Raw genomic sequence first — 17,869 nt, forward strand, 5'->3', positions numbered from 1 at the left:
TGCCCCTTTTCTTTCAAGGGTGGTGCTTAGGCTGATGTCAAGGGTGTTGCGCATATGGAGCATGACAATGCTTGGCCATCGGTGTTTGTATCATTGTATGTTCTCGATTAATAGGGTCACAAAAGGCGGCACACTGGTTAGGCTCAAGGGCCGGCTATAGGATCCCTCTACCAAACCCATGCACACGACAAGGATTACTTCGTCTTTGTAGCTGGGTCCAGCGTCGGCGGGTTCCTCGTGTAGATGACATTGGAAAAGTGAAGACCTAATTCAGACGAGTTTTCATTTTATTTACTCGATGTGGTTGTTAAGTTAGTTCTACATGTCGGGGTTTAACAAAAAAATTGTCCACAACATCACCAAACCACCATAATGCTCAAAGGGACAAAAAGTATATGGTTTTGACAGTTGGTCAAAGGGGCAAAAAGTACATCCTTTTGACAGTTGGGTGGGAGGGGGACACACAGGATTTGCGGTTTTGGAATTGATCGGTGAATTGTAGACATGTGACACACTTGAGAGAGAAAAATGTACTTTTTCCATCTTTAAATACTACCGGATTAGTCCACGGCTCACAGTTGAGATGGTGGTACGTTTATTGAGGGTGCCAGTCTAAGAATAGCTAGACTCGGTGTTGTGTTGTTGAGGACCTTGGTGACATGGAACAGATTCCTTCAGGGTTTCTACTTTTGCACACAATTGTGTGGCAGAAAAGTTCCCTCGACCCTATTGCGCCAGAAGCTTGCGCAACATCTCGTAGGATACAAATCCTTGGTCAAAGTCATTTTTCCCTTACCTTAATTTGTATGAAGGAAGGTTGCCAAACTAACAAGCCACAAATTTCAAGTAAAAACATGTAGTTGTAGTATTGTGTATACTTACTCCTTCTTTCCTACAACGGTGCTATTTGCTTGAAACTAAGTCGCATTCTCATTCCATCCACCATCTCATTTCTCATTGCATCTTTCCATTTCTTTCTAAATCTTCTTGTTCGTCTCCCCGGAGTCCCTGTGTGTGCGCGCGCGCGCGTCCTCACAACCCACTTCCGTTCGTTGTTAGATTGTCTGGCTCTCGATTCCCGTCGAGTTGCCAATGCCACCATTGTTCACTGCCGCCGCAAGGTGCATATCCTTTTCTTTTGAATACCCATTTTGATGAGTTGAAAGATGGTGTGATGCAAGTTGGATGCTTGATTGAAAAAAGGAAAGTAAGGCTTTCGCTGGTACTTAGGTTACATTTTGGGATACAGAAGGTCGCCATTTTGGTTTGGGAGTTTCAACTGATTTAGACTGGCTGGCAATGGATCTTCCCGCTATCGAGTCAATAACTTGGCGAGGTGCTGATAAAGGAGGGAGGTCAACTTGGTACCATTTGGGAGAAGTCTTGTGTATGATGGAGAGCCGGGAATGAAGAGAGGAGAAGGGCCAATGAGGGGGGAGGGAGGGATGGTGCGCCGTCAAGCGTGCGCAACGTACCTGCGTGTGGTAGAAGCTTCCTATTAATTGTACAACTTTAGTTAGTATATGATGCAGCTTTAATACAACTTTAGTTAGTATATACTTCCTCCGTTTCTAAATATTTGTCTTTCTAGATATTTCAACCAGTGACTACATACGAAGCAAAATGAATGAATCTACACTTTAAAATATGTCTATATACATCCGTATGTGGTAGTCCATTTGAAATCTATAAAATGATAAATATTTAAGGGTGTGTCTAGGTCACATCTAGATGTGCTCTAGTTATTGCACATCTAAGTGAGTGAATCAAGCATAAAGAGAAAAAGAAAAAAGAAAAAAAATATTCAGATGAATCTCAATGTAAGATCAATGACATATAACTTAGATGTGCAATACTTATGGCACATCTAAATGTGTTTTAGCAAAACTGAATATTTAATATGAATTAATATGAATTGAAAAGAGTAACGTATCATGCATAAATCCAGTGTGGCGCCAGGTGTCGAGTGAGCCAGGGGATGTTGATGCCCACACTTCACAGATGAAGAGACAAAAGGAGCCTCATGTCACACGCTCCACCACCCGCCCGCCTTCGTCACGCTGCCGCTATTTAACCATCGCTCGCCGGTCCCTCGGCCCCTCCAAGTCACCGCGCTCGTGCTCAACTATTTTTCATCTCCTTTCCTCCCTGGTCCACAGCAGTTTCCCCTGCTCCACTTCTCCTCCTCGTACTGTCGTACAGAGCGAGCAGAGCAGGCACCGGCGAGGGCGCATGGCCCGCCGCAAGTTCCGGCTGTCCGACATGATCCCCAACGCCTGGTTCTACAAGCTCCGCGACATGGGCGCCCACGGGCGCGGCGGCGTCGGGGTGCATCATCGGTCCTCCTCGGCCCGGTCCTACCAGCAGCCGCCGTCGGCTCGGGAGTCGTCGGCTCGGTGGAGCGTGGAGGCCGCGCGGCAGCCGCCGTCGTCCCGGTGGCACAGGGAGGTAAGCAACGACGTCCAGCAGCCGGAGGCCGACGTCGAGCCGCCGGCCACGCCGACCAAGGAGTCGCCCCGTGCCCCGCTCCCTCGCAGGGCGTCGTACTACTACTCCAGCAGAGACAGGGAGGTCCCGGCGCCGCCGGTTCCGAAGCCGCCCAGGGCCAAGGAAGCGCAGTCGCCGACGAGGAGCGCCAGGAGGCGGCACAAGGTGGACCACGCGCCTGAAGAAAGAGGACCCGCCGGGGGGAAGGAGCCCGTGGTCGGCGCGCTAGGCAGCTCTGGTCGGCGTCGTGACACGTGCATCAAGAGTGACGGCGGGGAGCCCCGGAGGCCAACGGTGTCAGGCCCGGCGGACGACGGCCGCAACGTCAAGGTGATCGCGTCGCAGAACGAAATCATCATCGACCTCCTGGGCGAGGACACGCCCGGGAGAAGGCTCCGGCCAATCGTGACCAAGCCAGCGGCGAGGAGACAGCCTGGGCCGAACAAGCAGGATGTCACCCAAGCTGACCACGCCGACGCGACCGCGAGAGCGAGCTCTGCCTCCGACAAGAGCAGCGTCAGCAGGCCGAGGCGTTCCTCCGCATCATCGTCGGGCCGCCGCCGCCTCAAGACGCTTTCCAAGAGCCCGCGCCTGGCCGCCACCGCCAGGAAAGCGAACCCGCCGTCGCGGAAATGGGCGGCGCCACCGCCACCGCTGCCGGCGCCGGTGATCGTGAGCAGCTACCCGGTGGTGAAGATGTCGGAGGACCCACGGCAGGACTTCCGCGAGTCCATGGAGGAGATGATCAGCGCGAAGCGCATCCAGGACGCGGAGGACCTGGAGGACCTCCTGGCCTGCTACCTCTCCCTCAACGACGCGGCGCACCATGACCTCATAATCGACGTCTTCGAGCAGATTTGGGTGAGCCTCGCCGGCGCCAGGCCGTGAAAGAGAGCCGCCGGCCATGGCAGCTCCGCGGTGCATGCAGCAATGGTGGATCCCATCCTATCCTTACCATTGCTCCCGCATTAATCAACTAGATTAATTGGCTCTATATCCTGTTAATGATAGCAAATTAAAAAGAGATCTCCATATATAGAAGGAAATTCGCAACCCTCCTGCACTGATTTGCATGCGTTGGTGATCTCCATATAGAGTAGAGTGAATAAAATAAAAGAGAAACTTTTGTTCTTTCCGTGCTCGGCGTGGTTCTTCTTTGCTGGATGCTTGGTCGCGTGATGATGGTGTGATGCTGCTGCTCAATGTCTTGAGCGCCACACTTGTTGTGAACTGTATCCATGCCATGCCATGCCATGCCAGGAAGACGGTGACCGTCACTAGTGATCATGCCAGTAAGATAGTAACCGTCACTGGAAGCCAGTCACTGTTACTGGCATGAATGTCTGCAGCATGCATGCAGTGAACTAATTGAAGAGCTTGAGCCTCCATTTCTACTGTTGTACGCGACGGCGTACCCCATCCATACGGCGTCATGACATGAAGGCGGAGAGGCTGGGCGACGGCGGTCTCTTTATTGTGTTCCCCCCTGGTGTTGAATGCTCGGCACAGAGCAGGATCTCGTTGCTCCTTACCAACTGCTGCGAGCGCACGGCCGCTTGGTAGGCCGAGACGCAGGCGGGGGGCCATGGCGCGGAGGGGCACACGAGGAAAGCTTCTTGTTTTGCGCCGCGGGAAACATGGGATGATGCCCCAGGAATGGCATCGCCTCGTCGACACGCCGAGCCGGGCGCCGCGTGACCGATCCCAGGCCCGTTTTGGCAGCCCCGGCGGTTGCCCGTCCGCTGGCAAACGCTGCCGGCCGCGGAATAAGAACACAACACAACAGAACAGTAGGGACGCAGGATTGCCCGCGGAGGCAGCACAGCAACCGCCCGTGTTTGGGTGGTAGTATCGCCTGAAGATAACGATGCTGTTTGCCGCTGTTGAAAGGAGCATGCGATTCATCAGAAAACCAACTGAATTTGGCCGTGATTTTATTCCTGCGAGGAAGAACACATTACCGAGAACGAAACACAGGCTTGACAAAGGTCGGTACAGCTTATCGCCGCACCGCACACTTTGCCCACGTTCACGTACGTCCTGCTCACGGATATTTGCCAAATCATCCCACATCATTCGACATGGCAGGGCAGGACCGCGCCGCATACGTGCAACTGCCCGCCCTAGCTTTGTCCCGGCCGTGGCCTTTGGCTGCGTGCGCTCCCAAGTCAACACGCATGTACGCGCACACAGCGGTGACACTGTAGATCGTGTACCAACTTCGCCAGGGGAGTGGAAGTGGGCACAGCTGCTTTTGCCTCAAATTCAAAACAACTTCGATCTGAAAATATAGCAGAACGGACACGGACCTAAAATGGAGATGGGGTCGCGGGTTGGGCCATCTAGTCCGTTCATTTTACCCTCAAACGGACTGACCCAGCGATGTGGGGTCTGCGTTGGAGTTGGCCTTAGAGCATCTTCACTCCCTCCCCCCCCCCCCCCCCCCCCCCCCCCGCCAAAACAGCCCCCCCAAGGCGTCTTTTTATGGCCGGCGTCTAAAAATCGGTCTAATCGCGCCTTCAGAAGCCCAAATTTCACCGGTTAGGACTGAAATTGACGACGACGAACCCAGGACGAACCTAACGCGCAGGGGGGCGCCGGGGGAAACATTTTTGATGCGAAAGTCCGGCGGGCCCGCCAAGTCAGGGACCAGCCGCGTCTCGTCTTCCTCAGCGCCTCGTTTTCCGTAAAGAATCAATGCCAAGGCTGCCACCGGTTAGCCTTCCGTTGATTCTCCACAGGCGGCGCAGTGAAGGCCCTGCGACGCGCCATCCCCCTTCCGCCACGCGTACACACACGTCTACCGCCCCTCGGCGGCTATAAAAAGCCACCCTCTCCTCGCCGGTGGCCACTCTCCTTCGCCTGGTGTCCCTCTCTCGTCGGCGCCGCCCCATCCCGTCTCTCTCTTCCCCCGACACCAGCCCCCGCGTCTACGTCCTCCGATGGGTGAGCATTTCCCGGGCGACGGTGCGGCGGCCAACGGCTTCGGCCGTCGTACCCTGCATGAGTGGGAGGCGCACCTCCTCCACGAGGCAAACTACCCGTCGCCGCCTGACATGCACGCGCCGGGACGGTGAGGCTTCCTGCTGGAGGCGTCCCAGTCCCCTCGCAGTCCGTCATCGACCATCCTTCCCACTTCCACGACGAGATCGAGCGCCGAAGCGACGGTGGCATTTGGCTGCCGCAACGCATGGCGGGCGGGTCCTCCTCCTCCTCCCACTCCCACTTGTCCGGATCGCCGGCGCTCGCCAGCGTCAAGGCCGAGCTCGTGGAGACGCCGCTAGGGCGGCGCACCCGGGGGGGGGGGGGGGGGGGGGCGACGAGTGCGGCCGTGGCTCCTCTTCCTCCCGCCTCGTCAAGCCGAAGACGGAGCCAGGGCTCGTCGCTGTGAAGAGCGGACACGACGACTTGCTCGTCGCCGCCGACGAGGACGCGCTCAAGTGGGCGCGAGGACTATGTCAAACTGGAGATGAAACGGCAGCGCCGCACCCTCGAGGAGATCGCCGCAGCCGCGACGCGCGCGGCGTCATCATTCTCGAGGACAGTGACGACGACGCACCACCGCCGTCAACCAAACCCGTTCGCCAAGGCAACGCAGGAAGGACGGCGGCAGCGTGAAGAAGGAGGCCGACGACGACTACAGCGCCTTCGGCGCATTGTTCGGCATGTAGGAGGGGCGGCGGAAGGCGGCGCAGTAGTTCTTAATTATGTTTTTAAGTTTTTATGGAAAAAAAATCAATGAAATCGCCTCATATGTGTTGAATTTGGCTGAATTTTGTCGTATTTGACCGATTTTGGCCGAGTTTATTTTTTAAAAAGACGGCGCCTAGGTTGGCCTTGGGCGGTGGTTGGGAAACCGAACACCCAAAAATATTGCCGGCGCGCTTCAGACGGTGATATTTCAGGCACCCAGAGGTCGAACGGCTGAAGATGCTCCTACTGCTGTGCTCTTGCCGAAGCTTCAACCGAGAGGTCGCACGCACGGGTGACAGGGCCCGGGAGCCAATCGGCGGTGGCAGCTACGCGGCCGTATATATGTCTGTCTCCCGGATTGCAGCTTCGGGACCGGACTAGTATCATCATCTGGCGGTTGCAGTGCGGGCCGTCAAATTATGTCACCTCGCCCGTCTCCACTTGGCTGCATGGACAAGATGTTTCGTTTGGACTGCCCAGGCAGGCAGCGGTGACCTGCTGACGGTGAATAGTGCCGTGTCAATCGCGCTACACCTGGGTCAGCTGGTCGTGCTTGCATTGCGCACGCACCTGGCAGTCACCAACTCGCCATGACCAAAAGGAGATTTACAGCACCTTGCGGAAGCACGAAATTTATACAGTACTTCTTTTGGCTGTCTTTGCCGTGGTGGTAAACAAAACAAGCCATTTTTATTAGTGTTGTTAAATCTCAATCGACTGAGACTAGTTAAATTGATGCTATATTTATAGGATTTTACATTGGGATTCATGCAAATTTTATTTTTCAGCTTTTCTTTCTATGGACAATTGCCTATCACTTGACTGGGATTCATATTTTAAACCAAAGGGGCTCCGGCCCCAACTTTTATAAAGCAGAGGCAAACAACCAGATCATACGTCATTCGTATAGCTCTCGGCCATAAGCAGTAGTTTGAGATCCCTGACGATCCCCTAATTGTCGTTACAGCTCTCGGCCTAGCTCACTTCGCTCCGCTCCGCTCCTTGACGATTCCCTTTTTCCAATCCGTCCAATCCCTAGCGCTGACGAGCATGTCAAGTACTGGCAGCCACTCCGACGACATCTCCGATGATGAGTGGGTTCTAGTGCCCACTCCGCCGGAGCAGCGTTCAATTCTAATGCCCGCTCCGTCGGCGCCGCGGTGCCCGACGAGGAGGAGCGTCTCCTCCAATGGGTGTGTCGTAGCTCACTTACCACGGCGGAGGCGGACGCCCGGCGACTCCGGAGGATCAACGCCAAGCAGCTCCCGCTTGGCATTGAGCAATCAGAGCGGGAGGCAGCGGCGGCGGCGGAGGCGGCGAGGGTGGCCAATCTCAAGCGCAAGCAAGACCACATCGTCTGGCGCTTGCAAGACTACATCGTCATCTCCTCCTCCTCCTTCGACGGGTCTGACTCCGATGGCTCCAACGTCGACCCACCTCCTGTTGCAGATGCCTACAGCAGCGCCACCGACCGGAAGGGCAAAGGGCCGGCGAGGAAGTGGTGAAGCTCGCCCTCTCCTTTTATATAATCTAGTTCTAGTATGTAGTTAGAGTGTGCCGGGTCATTGAACTGTGTGAACTATGCCCGTTTAGTGATGTTTATGTGATTATGCCCATTTGTTATCGGTTTATATGTCCGTTTCCTGTCGATTTTGTTCGTTCAGTGATCTGCGTACTATGTTTGCATGAATTTGAGTGGATATAAGGAACTGGATATGAGATACGCGGGTGTGGAGGCACGGACTTAGGGAGTGCTCAGTCAGTGTCCCCGTACACACTGATGTTTGAGGGGTCGGATTTGCAAAGTCCGGCTGTAGACGCTCTTAATCTTTCAAATGAATTTTTTTTGGTTATGACAAAGTGTAAACAATTTGGAACAAACACGAGCAACAATTTTTCTCCCCGATACTAGGAGGTCAGGGCAAACTCTCCCGTACAGAGTTCATTGGCGAGTCTGTGGATTCTCCTCCCTTTGCCTGCCGCTCTGGCGGCCGGTGGCGGGAAGGGGAATCTCGGTGCCTGCGCTCCAGTTAGTAGTTTGGGTTAGGTTTTTTTAGTCCTCGCAGGTCCGGCGCTCAGGCGGGTGGTGACGCTTCTTCTTCGAGTTTGCTTACATGCTTCAATCCTCCTCAAGTTCGTTCATCTAGACATAGTCGATGGAGCTTCGGCGTAGATTCCGGCTGTCTCCTTGGAGCGTTGACGTAAGAGTTTCTCATGATGTGGCGAGATTTACTGTCGGGTGATTCAGATCTATGCAAGGGTAGTGACGACTACATGCTCCAGAGCTCTAGTCCTTAGGGGCACGCGCATGAAGACTTTGGGTCGTTATCAACAAGGTCACGCCGCCTCTAATAGGACAACGGCGACAGCGGCATGTCGACGGCTCGTTCTGGCAGCAGTTATGGTTGTTCTGTGGTCTCGGAATCTCTGTATAATTTTATTATGCTTTCACATGAATACGCAAATTATGTATCATCCAATTGATAGGTAGGGGAGAACAAAATAGAGTTAGGTTACAAGGGTAACACCGCGCGACGTACACACGAGAAGGCGTAGCGAGAGGTTACATGAGCAGAAAAGAAAGGGGTTGCCCAGCCTCAGGCACTAATACATCATGTTGGTAATAAACTAGCAAGGCCCTTCGCCCAAGAGCTAGCTTCATCTTTGAAGACTGAGGGAGTCCTGGATTAGGATTTGATTGAGTACAAGAGGGAAAAAAGGACAGGCCTTGGCCTCTTTATAAAGAGGGTGAGTATCAAGTGTCCTCCTCGTGACCGTTTGGGACTTGCCTAAAATCGAGGAGTCATGCCAACGGGTGATACGTCTCCAACGTATCTATAATTTTTGATTGCTCCATGCTACATTATCTACTATTTTGGACTATATTGGGCTTTATTTTCCACTTTTATATTATTTTTGGGACTAACCTATTAACCGGAGGCCCAGCCCAGAATTGCTGTTGTTTTGCCTATTTCAGTGTTTCGGATAAACAAAATATCAAACGGAGTCCAAACGGAATAAAATCTTCGGGAACGTGATTTTCTTACCGAACGTGATCCAGGAGACTTGGACCCTGCTCCAAGGAACAAAAGAGGCGGTCACGAGGGTGGGGGGTGCCCCCCCTAGGGCGCACCCCCTGCCTCGTGGGCCCCTTGTTGCTCCTTCGGCATACTTCTTCCTCCTATATATACACACATACCCCCAAACGATCAAAACAGGAGCCAAAAACCTAATTCCACCACCGCAACTTTCTGTATCCACGAGATCCCATCTTGGGGCCTGTTCCGGAGCTCCGCCGGAAGAGGGCCGTCATCACGGAGGGCTTCTACATCATCCTAGCCTCTCCGATGAAGTGTGAGTAGTTTACCTCAGACCTTCGGGCCCATAGTTAGTAGCTAGATGGCTTCTTCTCTCTCTTTGAATCTCAATACAAAGTTCCCCCCTCTCTTGTGGAGATCTATTCGATGTAATCTTCTTTTTGCGGTGTGTTTGTTGAGACCGATGAATTGTGGGTTTATGATCAAGTCTATCTATGGATAATATTTGAATCTTCTCTGAATTCTTTTATGTATGATTGGTTATCTTTGCAAGTCTCTTCGAATTATCCGTTTGGTTTGGCCAACTAGATTGGTAGTTCTTGCCATGGGAGAAGTGATTAGCTTTGGGTTCGATCTTGCGGTGTCCTTACCCAGTGACAGAAGGGGCAGCAAGGCACGTATTGTATCGTTGCCATCGAGGATAACAAGATGGGGTTTATTTCATATTGCATGAATTTATCTCTCTACATCATGTCATCTTGCTTAAGGCGTTACTCTGTTTTTAACTTAATACTCTAGATGCATGCTGGATAGCGGTCGATGAGTGGAGTAATAGTAGTAGATGCAGAATCGTTTTATTCTACTTGTCACGGACGTGATGCCTATATACATGATCATGCCTAGATATTCTCATAACTATGCTCAATTCTGTCAATTGCTCAACAATAATTTGTTCACCCACCGTAGAATACTTATGCTCTTGAGAGAAGCCACTAGTGAAACCTATGGCCCCCGGGTCTATTCTCATCATATCAATCTCTATCACTTTAATCTTGCTTTGCTTTTACTTTTTACTTTGCATCTTTATACCAAAAATACCAAAAATATTATATCTATCAGATCTCACTCTCGTAAGTGACCGTGAAGGGATTGACAACCCCTAATCGCGTTGGTTGCGAGTAGCTATCGCTTTGTGCAGGTACGAGGGGCTTGAGCGTGGCCTCCTATTGGATTGATACCTTGGTTCTCAAAAACTGAGGAAAATACTTACGCTACTCTGCTGCATCATCCCTTCCTCTTCGAGGAAAACCAACGCAAGCTCAAGACGTAGCAACGGGCACGATTGGGTTACCAACGTCCGTATTGATGAGAATCCCGTAATAAGGGGGACACGATCTGTGCTTTGACAAGATGTGTCAAGTAAACTGCCTCGCGATATGTGCAGTGCTGGTTAAGAAAAAACGGTTCAAATAAAGACCGGGCCATGTAGTGGCGGAGCTAGCCAATCAATGGAGCCGGGGCAAAATACCAAGGGATGTGGTTCATATGGTCATTTGCCCACTATAACTGATGATTAATTCTTCATCTTCTTTTATAATCAAATGGGAGTTTCTAGGCAGAGCCCGGGCAGCTGCCCAGGGTCGCCGGGAGGTGGCTCCGCCACTGGGGCCATGGCATGATGTCGTGTTGCTAAACGTGTCAGCAGATTAGATTTGTGAAAATATTATTCTCTCTACGGTGGTATGTGGAACTTATTTTGCAGAGCCGGACACTATTCTTGTGTTCAAAATCTTTTATGGAGTATTTAGAAGAAGAACCCGCCTTGCAATGCAGAAGACAAATCTGCGCGCCGGACTCATCGTCATTGAAGCCTAGTTCAGGGGCTACTGAGGGAGTCATGGATTAGGGGGTCTCCGCATAGCCGGACTATATCCTTTGGCCGGACTGTTGGACTATGAAGATACAAGATTGAAGACTTCATCTCGTGTCCGGATGGGACACGCCTTGGCGTGGAAGGCAAGCTTGGCAATACGGATATGTAGATCTCCTCCCTTGTAACCGACTCTGTGTAACCCTGGCCCCCTTCGGTCTCTATATAAACCGGAGGGTTTAGTCCGTATGACAATATACAATCATACCATAGGCTGGCTTCTAGGGTTTAGCCTCTATGATCTCGTGGTAGATCAACTCTTGTAATACTCATATCATCAAGATCAATCAAGCAGGACGTAGGGAATTATCTCCATCAAGAGGGCCTGAACCTGGGTAAACATCGTGTCCCCGGCCTCCTGTTACCTGATATGTCTCCAACGTATCTATAATTTTTGATTGCTCCACGCTATATTATCTACTGTTTTGGACTATATTGGGCTTTATTTTCCACTTTTATATTATTTTTGGGACTAACCTATTAACCGGAGGCCCAGCCCAGAATTGCTATTTTTTGCCTATTTCGGTGTTTCGGATAAACAGAATATCAAACGGAGTCCAAACGGAATAAAATCTTCAGAAACGTGATTTTCTCACCGAACGTGATCCAGGAGACTTGGACCCTACTGCAAGGGATCAAAGAGGTGGTCACGAGGGTGGGGGGCGCGCCCCCTGCCTCGTGGGCCCCTCGGTGCTCCACCGACGTACTCCTTCCTCCTATATATACACACGTACCCCCAAACGATCAGAACAGGAGCCAAAAACCCTAATTCCACCGCCGCAACTTTCTCTATCCACGAGATCCCATCTTGCGGCCTGTTCCGAAGCTCCGCCGGAAGAGGGCCGTCATCACGGAGGGCTTCTACATCATCCTAGCCCCTCCGATGAAGTGTGAGTAGTTTACCTCAGACCTTCGGGTCCATAGTTAGTAGCTAGATGGCTTCTTCTCTCTCTTTGAATATCAATACAAAGTTCCCCCCCTCTCTCGTGGAGATCTATTCGATGTAATCTTCTTTTTGCGGTGTGTTTGTTGAGACCGATGAATTGTGGGTTTATGATCAAGTCTATCTATGAATAATATTTGAATCTTCTCTGAATTCTTTTATGCATGATTGGTTATCTTTACAAGTCTCTTCGAATTATCCGTTTGGTTTGGCCAACTAGATTGGTAGTTCTTGCCATGGGAGAAGTGCTTAGCTTTGGGTTTGATCTTGCGGTGTCCTTACCCAGTGACAGAAGGGGCAGCAAGGCACATATTGTATCGTTGTCATCGAGGATAACAAGATGGGGTTTATTTCATATTGCATGAATTTATCTCTCTACATCATGTCATCTTGCTTAAGGCGTTACTCTGTTTTTAACTTAATACTCTAGATGCATGCTGGATAGCAGCCAATGAGTGGAGTAATAATAGTAGATGCAGAATCGTTTTGATCTACTTGTCACGGACATGATGCCTATATACATGATCATGCCTAGATATTCTCATAATTATGCACAATTCTATCAATTGCTCAACAGTAATTTGTTCACCCACCGTAGATACTTATGCTCTTGAGAGAAGCCACTAGTGAAACCTATGGCCCCCGGGTCTATTCTCATCATATCAATCTCCATCACTTTTATATTGCTTTGCTATTTACTTTGCCTTTACTTTTTACTTTGCATATATATATATATATATATATATCAAAAATACCAAAAATATTCTATCTATCAGATCTCACTCTCGTAAGTGACCGTGAAGGGCTTGACAACCCCCAATCGCGTTGGTTGCAAGTAGCTATCGCTTTGTGCAGGTACGAGGGACTTGAGCGTGGGCTCCTACTGGATTGATACCTTGGTTCTTAAAAGCTGAGGGAAATACTTACGCTACTCTGCTTCATCATCCCTTCCTCTTCGGGAAAACCAACGCAAGCTCAAGACGTAGCAAGAAGGATTTCTGGCGCCGTTGCCGGGGAGTCTACGCAAAAAGTCAGCATACCAAGTACCCATCACAATCTCTATCTCTCGCATTACATTATTTGCCATTTGCCTCTCATTTTCCTCTCCCCCCAATTCACCCTTGCCGTTTTATTCGCCCTCTCTCTCTATCCTCCCTCTCTGTTTGTCTCTTTTGTCCGCTTGCTTTTTGTGTGCCTGTGTGTTAGATTGCTTGTCTGTCGCGATGGCTCAAGACGTAGCATTACCATCCGCCTTAGACGCACAGTTCAGGACCCCCTACCCGAGATCTGCCAGTTTTGACACCGACAAAGACTGTAACGAGTTTGCGGTGGAGGGGCGGGCGTTGTCGGAGATGCAAAAATTTTGATGCCTCCAAATGGACCATGTAGTGAGCAACATGAGGGAGGCTATGTCCTTGTGCATGGCAGTTGGTGCATTGGTAGTAGAGGACGCCCACCAACTTAGGAAGGAGTCATCAGCGTCGGATAGGGCAGTGAGAGCATGGCACCAAGCAAGAATTTCATGTTGGATAACCTTGGAGAAAAGGTAGTGTAGAAGAAGGTGGTTCGTGGTCTTCATCACCTGGTCACAGAGCGCGCGGGTGTCATCGTGGGGCAGGCTATGCCTTGCCAGGCATGCAACGACCTTGAATAGCTAGCCACACGAAAAACAAATCCTTACAGGTGCCCGTTTCCTCCAGGTAAGTCTCCAGTGGGGCATGGAGTTTGATACGATAAACAGGGTTTGATGACATAAATTAACAGTGTAGGTTTCCGTAGTTGTCAATCACCATCTCATAGAGTCGGAGGCCGGAAGTCACAACGCTCCCGTGCGGCTCCACGGGCCGCACCGGGGCGCCCCAGACCCGGCCACCTAAGGCACGCCCTCCTCCTCCTCTCCCCTCACCGCCGACGGAGGGCGTCGCCAGGGCAAAGCCCGGGCGGCGTCGGCGGCGGTGGGGCCATTTCACGGCGCAGTGGGGGCGGATCTGCCGCTCTTGGCGTCCGGCGACGCTGGTGGTCCAGGGGCTGTGCGCGCCGGTGAGTTCAGGGCTGGCGACCACGACGTGGCGGCCTTGGTGGGGTGATGCGTGTGCTCGTCGGTGCACGACCATGGAGCCAGCGGGTGGTTCATCTCGTCAGCGGCACCGGCGGCCGGAGGTCCTCTTCTCCGGCAGGGCGGCGGATCCGAGGCCCTCTCGTGCGGATCTGGTGCGGTGGTGGGCGAACGGCCATGGAGGCCCCGCACGGGAGGCTGGTGCGCGGCGGAGGGGCGGTTGGAGTACCCCGTCGTCCTCGCCGGCGACCTCTAGCGGGACGGCGGTCGTGTGGCTGTGTGGCGGGCGGATCTGGAGCTAGAGCTTGTGTGGCAGCTTTGGGTGGATCTGGTGGTGGCAGCTCGTGGTGGCATCTTCGTGCGGCTGGATCCGGAGCTTCGGGGTGGCAGCCCGTGCTCCTCGCCTGGTGATTTTGGTCTGGTGGTGTACGTCGCGCCGGCTGCGGCTCTTGGTGGTGGTGCTGCAACAGCAAGGTTCGATCCCCCCGCCTTCAGTCTACACTGCGGGCGCTTCGGTTCTGGCCTTCGGCAGGCGTGCGGTGGCGCGCGCGGGGCGCGTCGGCGTGCCTGATGTATGGTTGCAGGCCGGAACCATGGTGGTTCTTGGCCTCGGGCAGCGCACCTCTGCTCCTTGCCGGCATGGTGCTTGGTGGGGCACGGTGGCTCGCGTTGCGTCCGGTGGCTCTGCGTCCGGCCGACCATTGATGGATCTGGCGTCTAGTGTTGAGTTTGGCCGTCGGTGGTCTCCGCGAGGTGCGGCTGGCTGAGGCGGTTCGTCGTGCTTCTTCATCGTTGGAGGGCTCGACGGGGGTGGTGGTCGGCTGCCGTATTGTTGTAGGATGTGCTCAAACTCCGGGTGAGAACCCTGCCTCGGCTATGCTGATGCCGGCGGCAGCGGCGTCTACAAACATCGTTTTCCTCGTAGGAGGTGCCGTCGTGGAGCTACAACACCTACAGTTCTTTGTTTGTGGTCTCCGGGTAAAAACTCAAGATCAGGTTTGTCGGATCGGATGACGGTGTTGTGTGCTCGACAACACTACCTCCTTGGAGGCGTCGTCTTGGAGACCCAAACAACGGCGTCTGTTGCTGTGTGTGGTTGTGGGTGGTGCGTTTGGTGGTGGTGGTGCGGCCTGCTCAAGACTGAGGGTGGTGTTTCTTCTTCAGGTGTTTCTCTTTGGCTGTCCTACGTGGGGTCTCCAGCCTGCTTCTATGCATGCTCATGACCCTGTTCTGTTGAGGCGAGCCTCGGGCTCTTGGTCTCGTCTTGGTTCACCTTTGCTCAATGACGAAGCAATGACGCCTCCCCCCATTGCTAATTGTCTTGAACTTCCGTGGCGGAGCGCTCAGTCAAGGTTTGTGTTAAGCTTGGGCACAAGGTTCGTGTTAAGTTTTGGCACTCGTTGATTATGGATGCTCCTCTGTTGTGCTGTGGGGTTTGATACGCAAGCCGGTGCGGTGCGTTAGGCTGTTTGTAGAGTCTTGGTATTGTGATCCCTCGACGCACCCCTCATCTACTTGGTCCTATTACTATGCTAGTTAGGTCTTGCCTTATGTTGGGCGTCTTGTTCCTCTCCTTTCCTTGTAACACTTGTTACTTGTCTGGTTTTCGGCTCGGTTTTCCTCATAAATGGGGCCAATTTGTTAAGGTTTTCGATCCAGTTTTCCTTATAAACTGGATCACTCTCCTGGCATTATGACCACTTTGAGTAATATATTCAGGTGGAGGGACTCCTCCCCCGGTGATTCTCAAAAAAAAAACATCTCATAGAGTCAGGCTGGGAAGATAGAACGATATGCTAGAAGGCACGCCAGAGAGCGACATGCTACACGGTTGCCGTAGGCCCCAAAGCACCTTGAATGTTTGAAATGCTTTGTACTTTTGATGAATTTTTATAATATGTCTGATCGTTTTCGTAAGAAAGAATAAACACGAGCAGCGCATCGCTCCTTTGCTTCTATTGCGAACACACGCCCTTTTCATCTTTTGTTTAGTTGCTTTTTTTTGCGAAAAAAGGATTGTATTAATCAATGGAGATCATTACAAATCTTTTGTTTAGTTGCTTGACGGTTGACACTTGAGAAAGCCAAAAAGAATGGGTGACGGAGAAAAAAACAAGGACCGCCCGGGCCGATGGAACAAAGCCGGCGCATATGATTAGCAGCAGCGCACGAGGGGCGGGGCTCTCTCCATACGAATCGTATCCGGCGGTGTGGGATTGGCATCAGATCCTCTCGTTGGCTACCCGTGTCCGTGCGCCCACTGGTCCTCGGTCCCTACCGGTTCGGTCAGGTGAAGCACTCAAGAGACCGATGAGGCGCCGCGTTCATCGCGCCACGCCGCCGCCACACGACGGGGGCCGCGAGACGACGACAAGCGCCAACCAACCGCCGGTAGGTTGCTAAGAGGCACTCCGGGGGTGTGGCAAAATTAATAAATTTGGTCTATGGGCAAAATTAAATCACAGAATGAACTGTCCGTGGAACTATTTCACGTGACTGACATTTTTGTGTGACGCTCAACACGAAGGCGCCATATTACACTGTGCAACGCCTCACAGATAGGTGCTACACGCCTGGCCAGCGTCGCACCCGTGTGATCCAAAAATTACTAAGTCAGTGTGCAGCGCCTAGCCTCTAGGCGTTGCACTAGTAATTGCTTCATTTTGTAGTGCAACCACTAGTGCAGCGCCTGAGAGCTAGGCGCCACACTATACAGTGCTGCGCTTAGCTCTTAGGCTCTGCACAATGACTTAGCAATTTTTAGGCAGTCTGAGATGCAACGCTGGTCAGGCGTGTATCGCCTATCTATGAGGCGTTGCACAGTGTAGTGTTGCGTCTTCGTGTCGGACGTCACACAAAAAGATCGGCCATGTGAAATAGTTTTACGGGCAGTTCATTCTGTGATTTGATTTCTTTCAGTGGTCAAATTTGCCCCGGGGTGTTCGTCTGATCCGTGCGGTCCAGCCAGCCATCTCGCGGGCGGCCGTGATACGGACTGACGTGACCGCCGCGATCTGCCGCTTTGTCCTGGCCGAGACAGTGCAGGACGGCGCGAGATCTACTGGCTACAGACTACAGGCGGCGACTAGTGATGAGTGATGACTGTGCTGCTGCTGTTCAAGAGACGACAATGCCTGCAGTTCGTAGGTGGAGGACTGGAAACCATGGATTTGCCCGTGCCTCCCTGTTCCAGGATCGTAGGGCGGAAGCAGAGTTGCATGCCTACAACAGGGCCGTGGTGACGTGCCTGGTTCTGTCACGGCAGGATCGGGCGATAGGTGAGTAGGTGAGGACGTGAGGAAACTATTATAAACAGCTTCTGATTTGGATTAAGGAAGAGGGAGGACGTAGGGGGCGGGCCAGCTTCGGCCTCAGTGTGTACATAAACGTCCAGTAAAGGCATCTTCAAGACCAACCCGTAAACCTCCCACAGACCACATTGTCTGGATCGTGAAAATCATTCAATGTAGACTTATATCGATCGGCGGCGCGATCCGGACGTACTTTCTCCTGTAAAACGGAGACAAACGTGGGGCAATTTTGCAGAAGTCCGGATATCTGCATGACCAACAAAAAGACGCCACGTATTGTCTGTACTCTGCGTCCGTCCATGATGGCTAGTATTGCACTGGGATTGCGGATTTTCTTTCAACCGCTTCTTAAGTTAGCTACACCCTGTTGTACCCCTTCTCCTGATGCAGCTAGCTAGCTAGCATCCTCTT

The 17,869-nt window shown here is 52.3% G+C and overlaps 1 protein-coding gene across 1 annotated transcript; it reads left to right on the top strand.

Moving 5' to 3' along the window:
• The first annotated feature begins 2,085 nt into the window (after positions 1-2,085).
• On the top strand, positions 2,086-3,622 carry LOC125536346 (uncharacterized). Its single transcript, XM_048699544.2, has one exon. It carries the CDS (start codon positions 2,233-2,235, stop codon positions 3,373-3,375), a length of 1,143 nt encoding a protein of 380 aa, XP_048555501.2. The 5' UTR covers positions 2,086-2,232; the 3' UTR covers positions 3,376-3,622.
• The last annotated feature ends 14,247 nt before the right edge of the window (positions 3,623-17,869 follow it).

This window comes from Triticum urartu, chromosome 1A (genome assembly GCF_056163025.1).
Source record: "Triticum urartu cultivar PI428250 chromosome 1A, HENAU_Tu73, whole genome shotgun sequence".
In the NCBI taxonomy this organism is placed as follows: Eukaryota; Viridiplantae; Streptophyta; class Magnoliopsida; order Poales; family Poaceae; genus Triticum; species Triticum urartu.

What these genes read in the sequence shown, in the direction of transcription:
- LOC125536346 (XM_048699544.2), top strand. Translation starts at nt 2,233, where the DNA reads ATGGCCCGCCGCAAGTTCCGGCTGTCCGACATGATCCCCAACGCCTGG.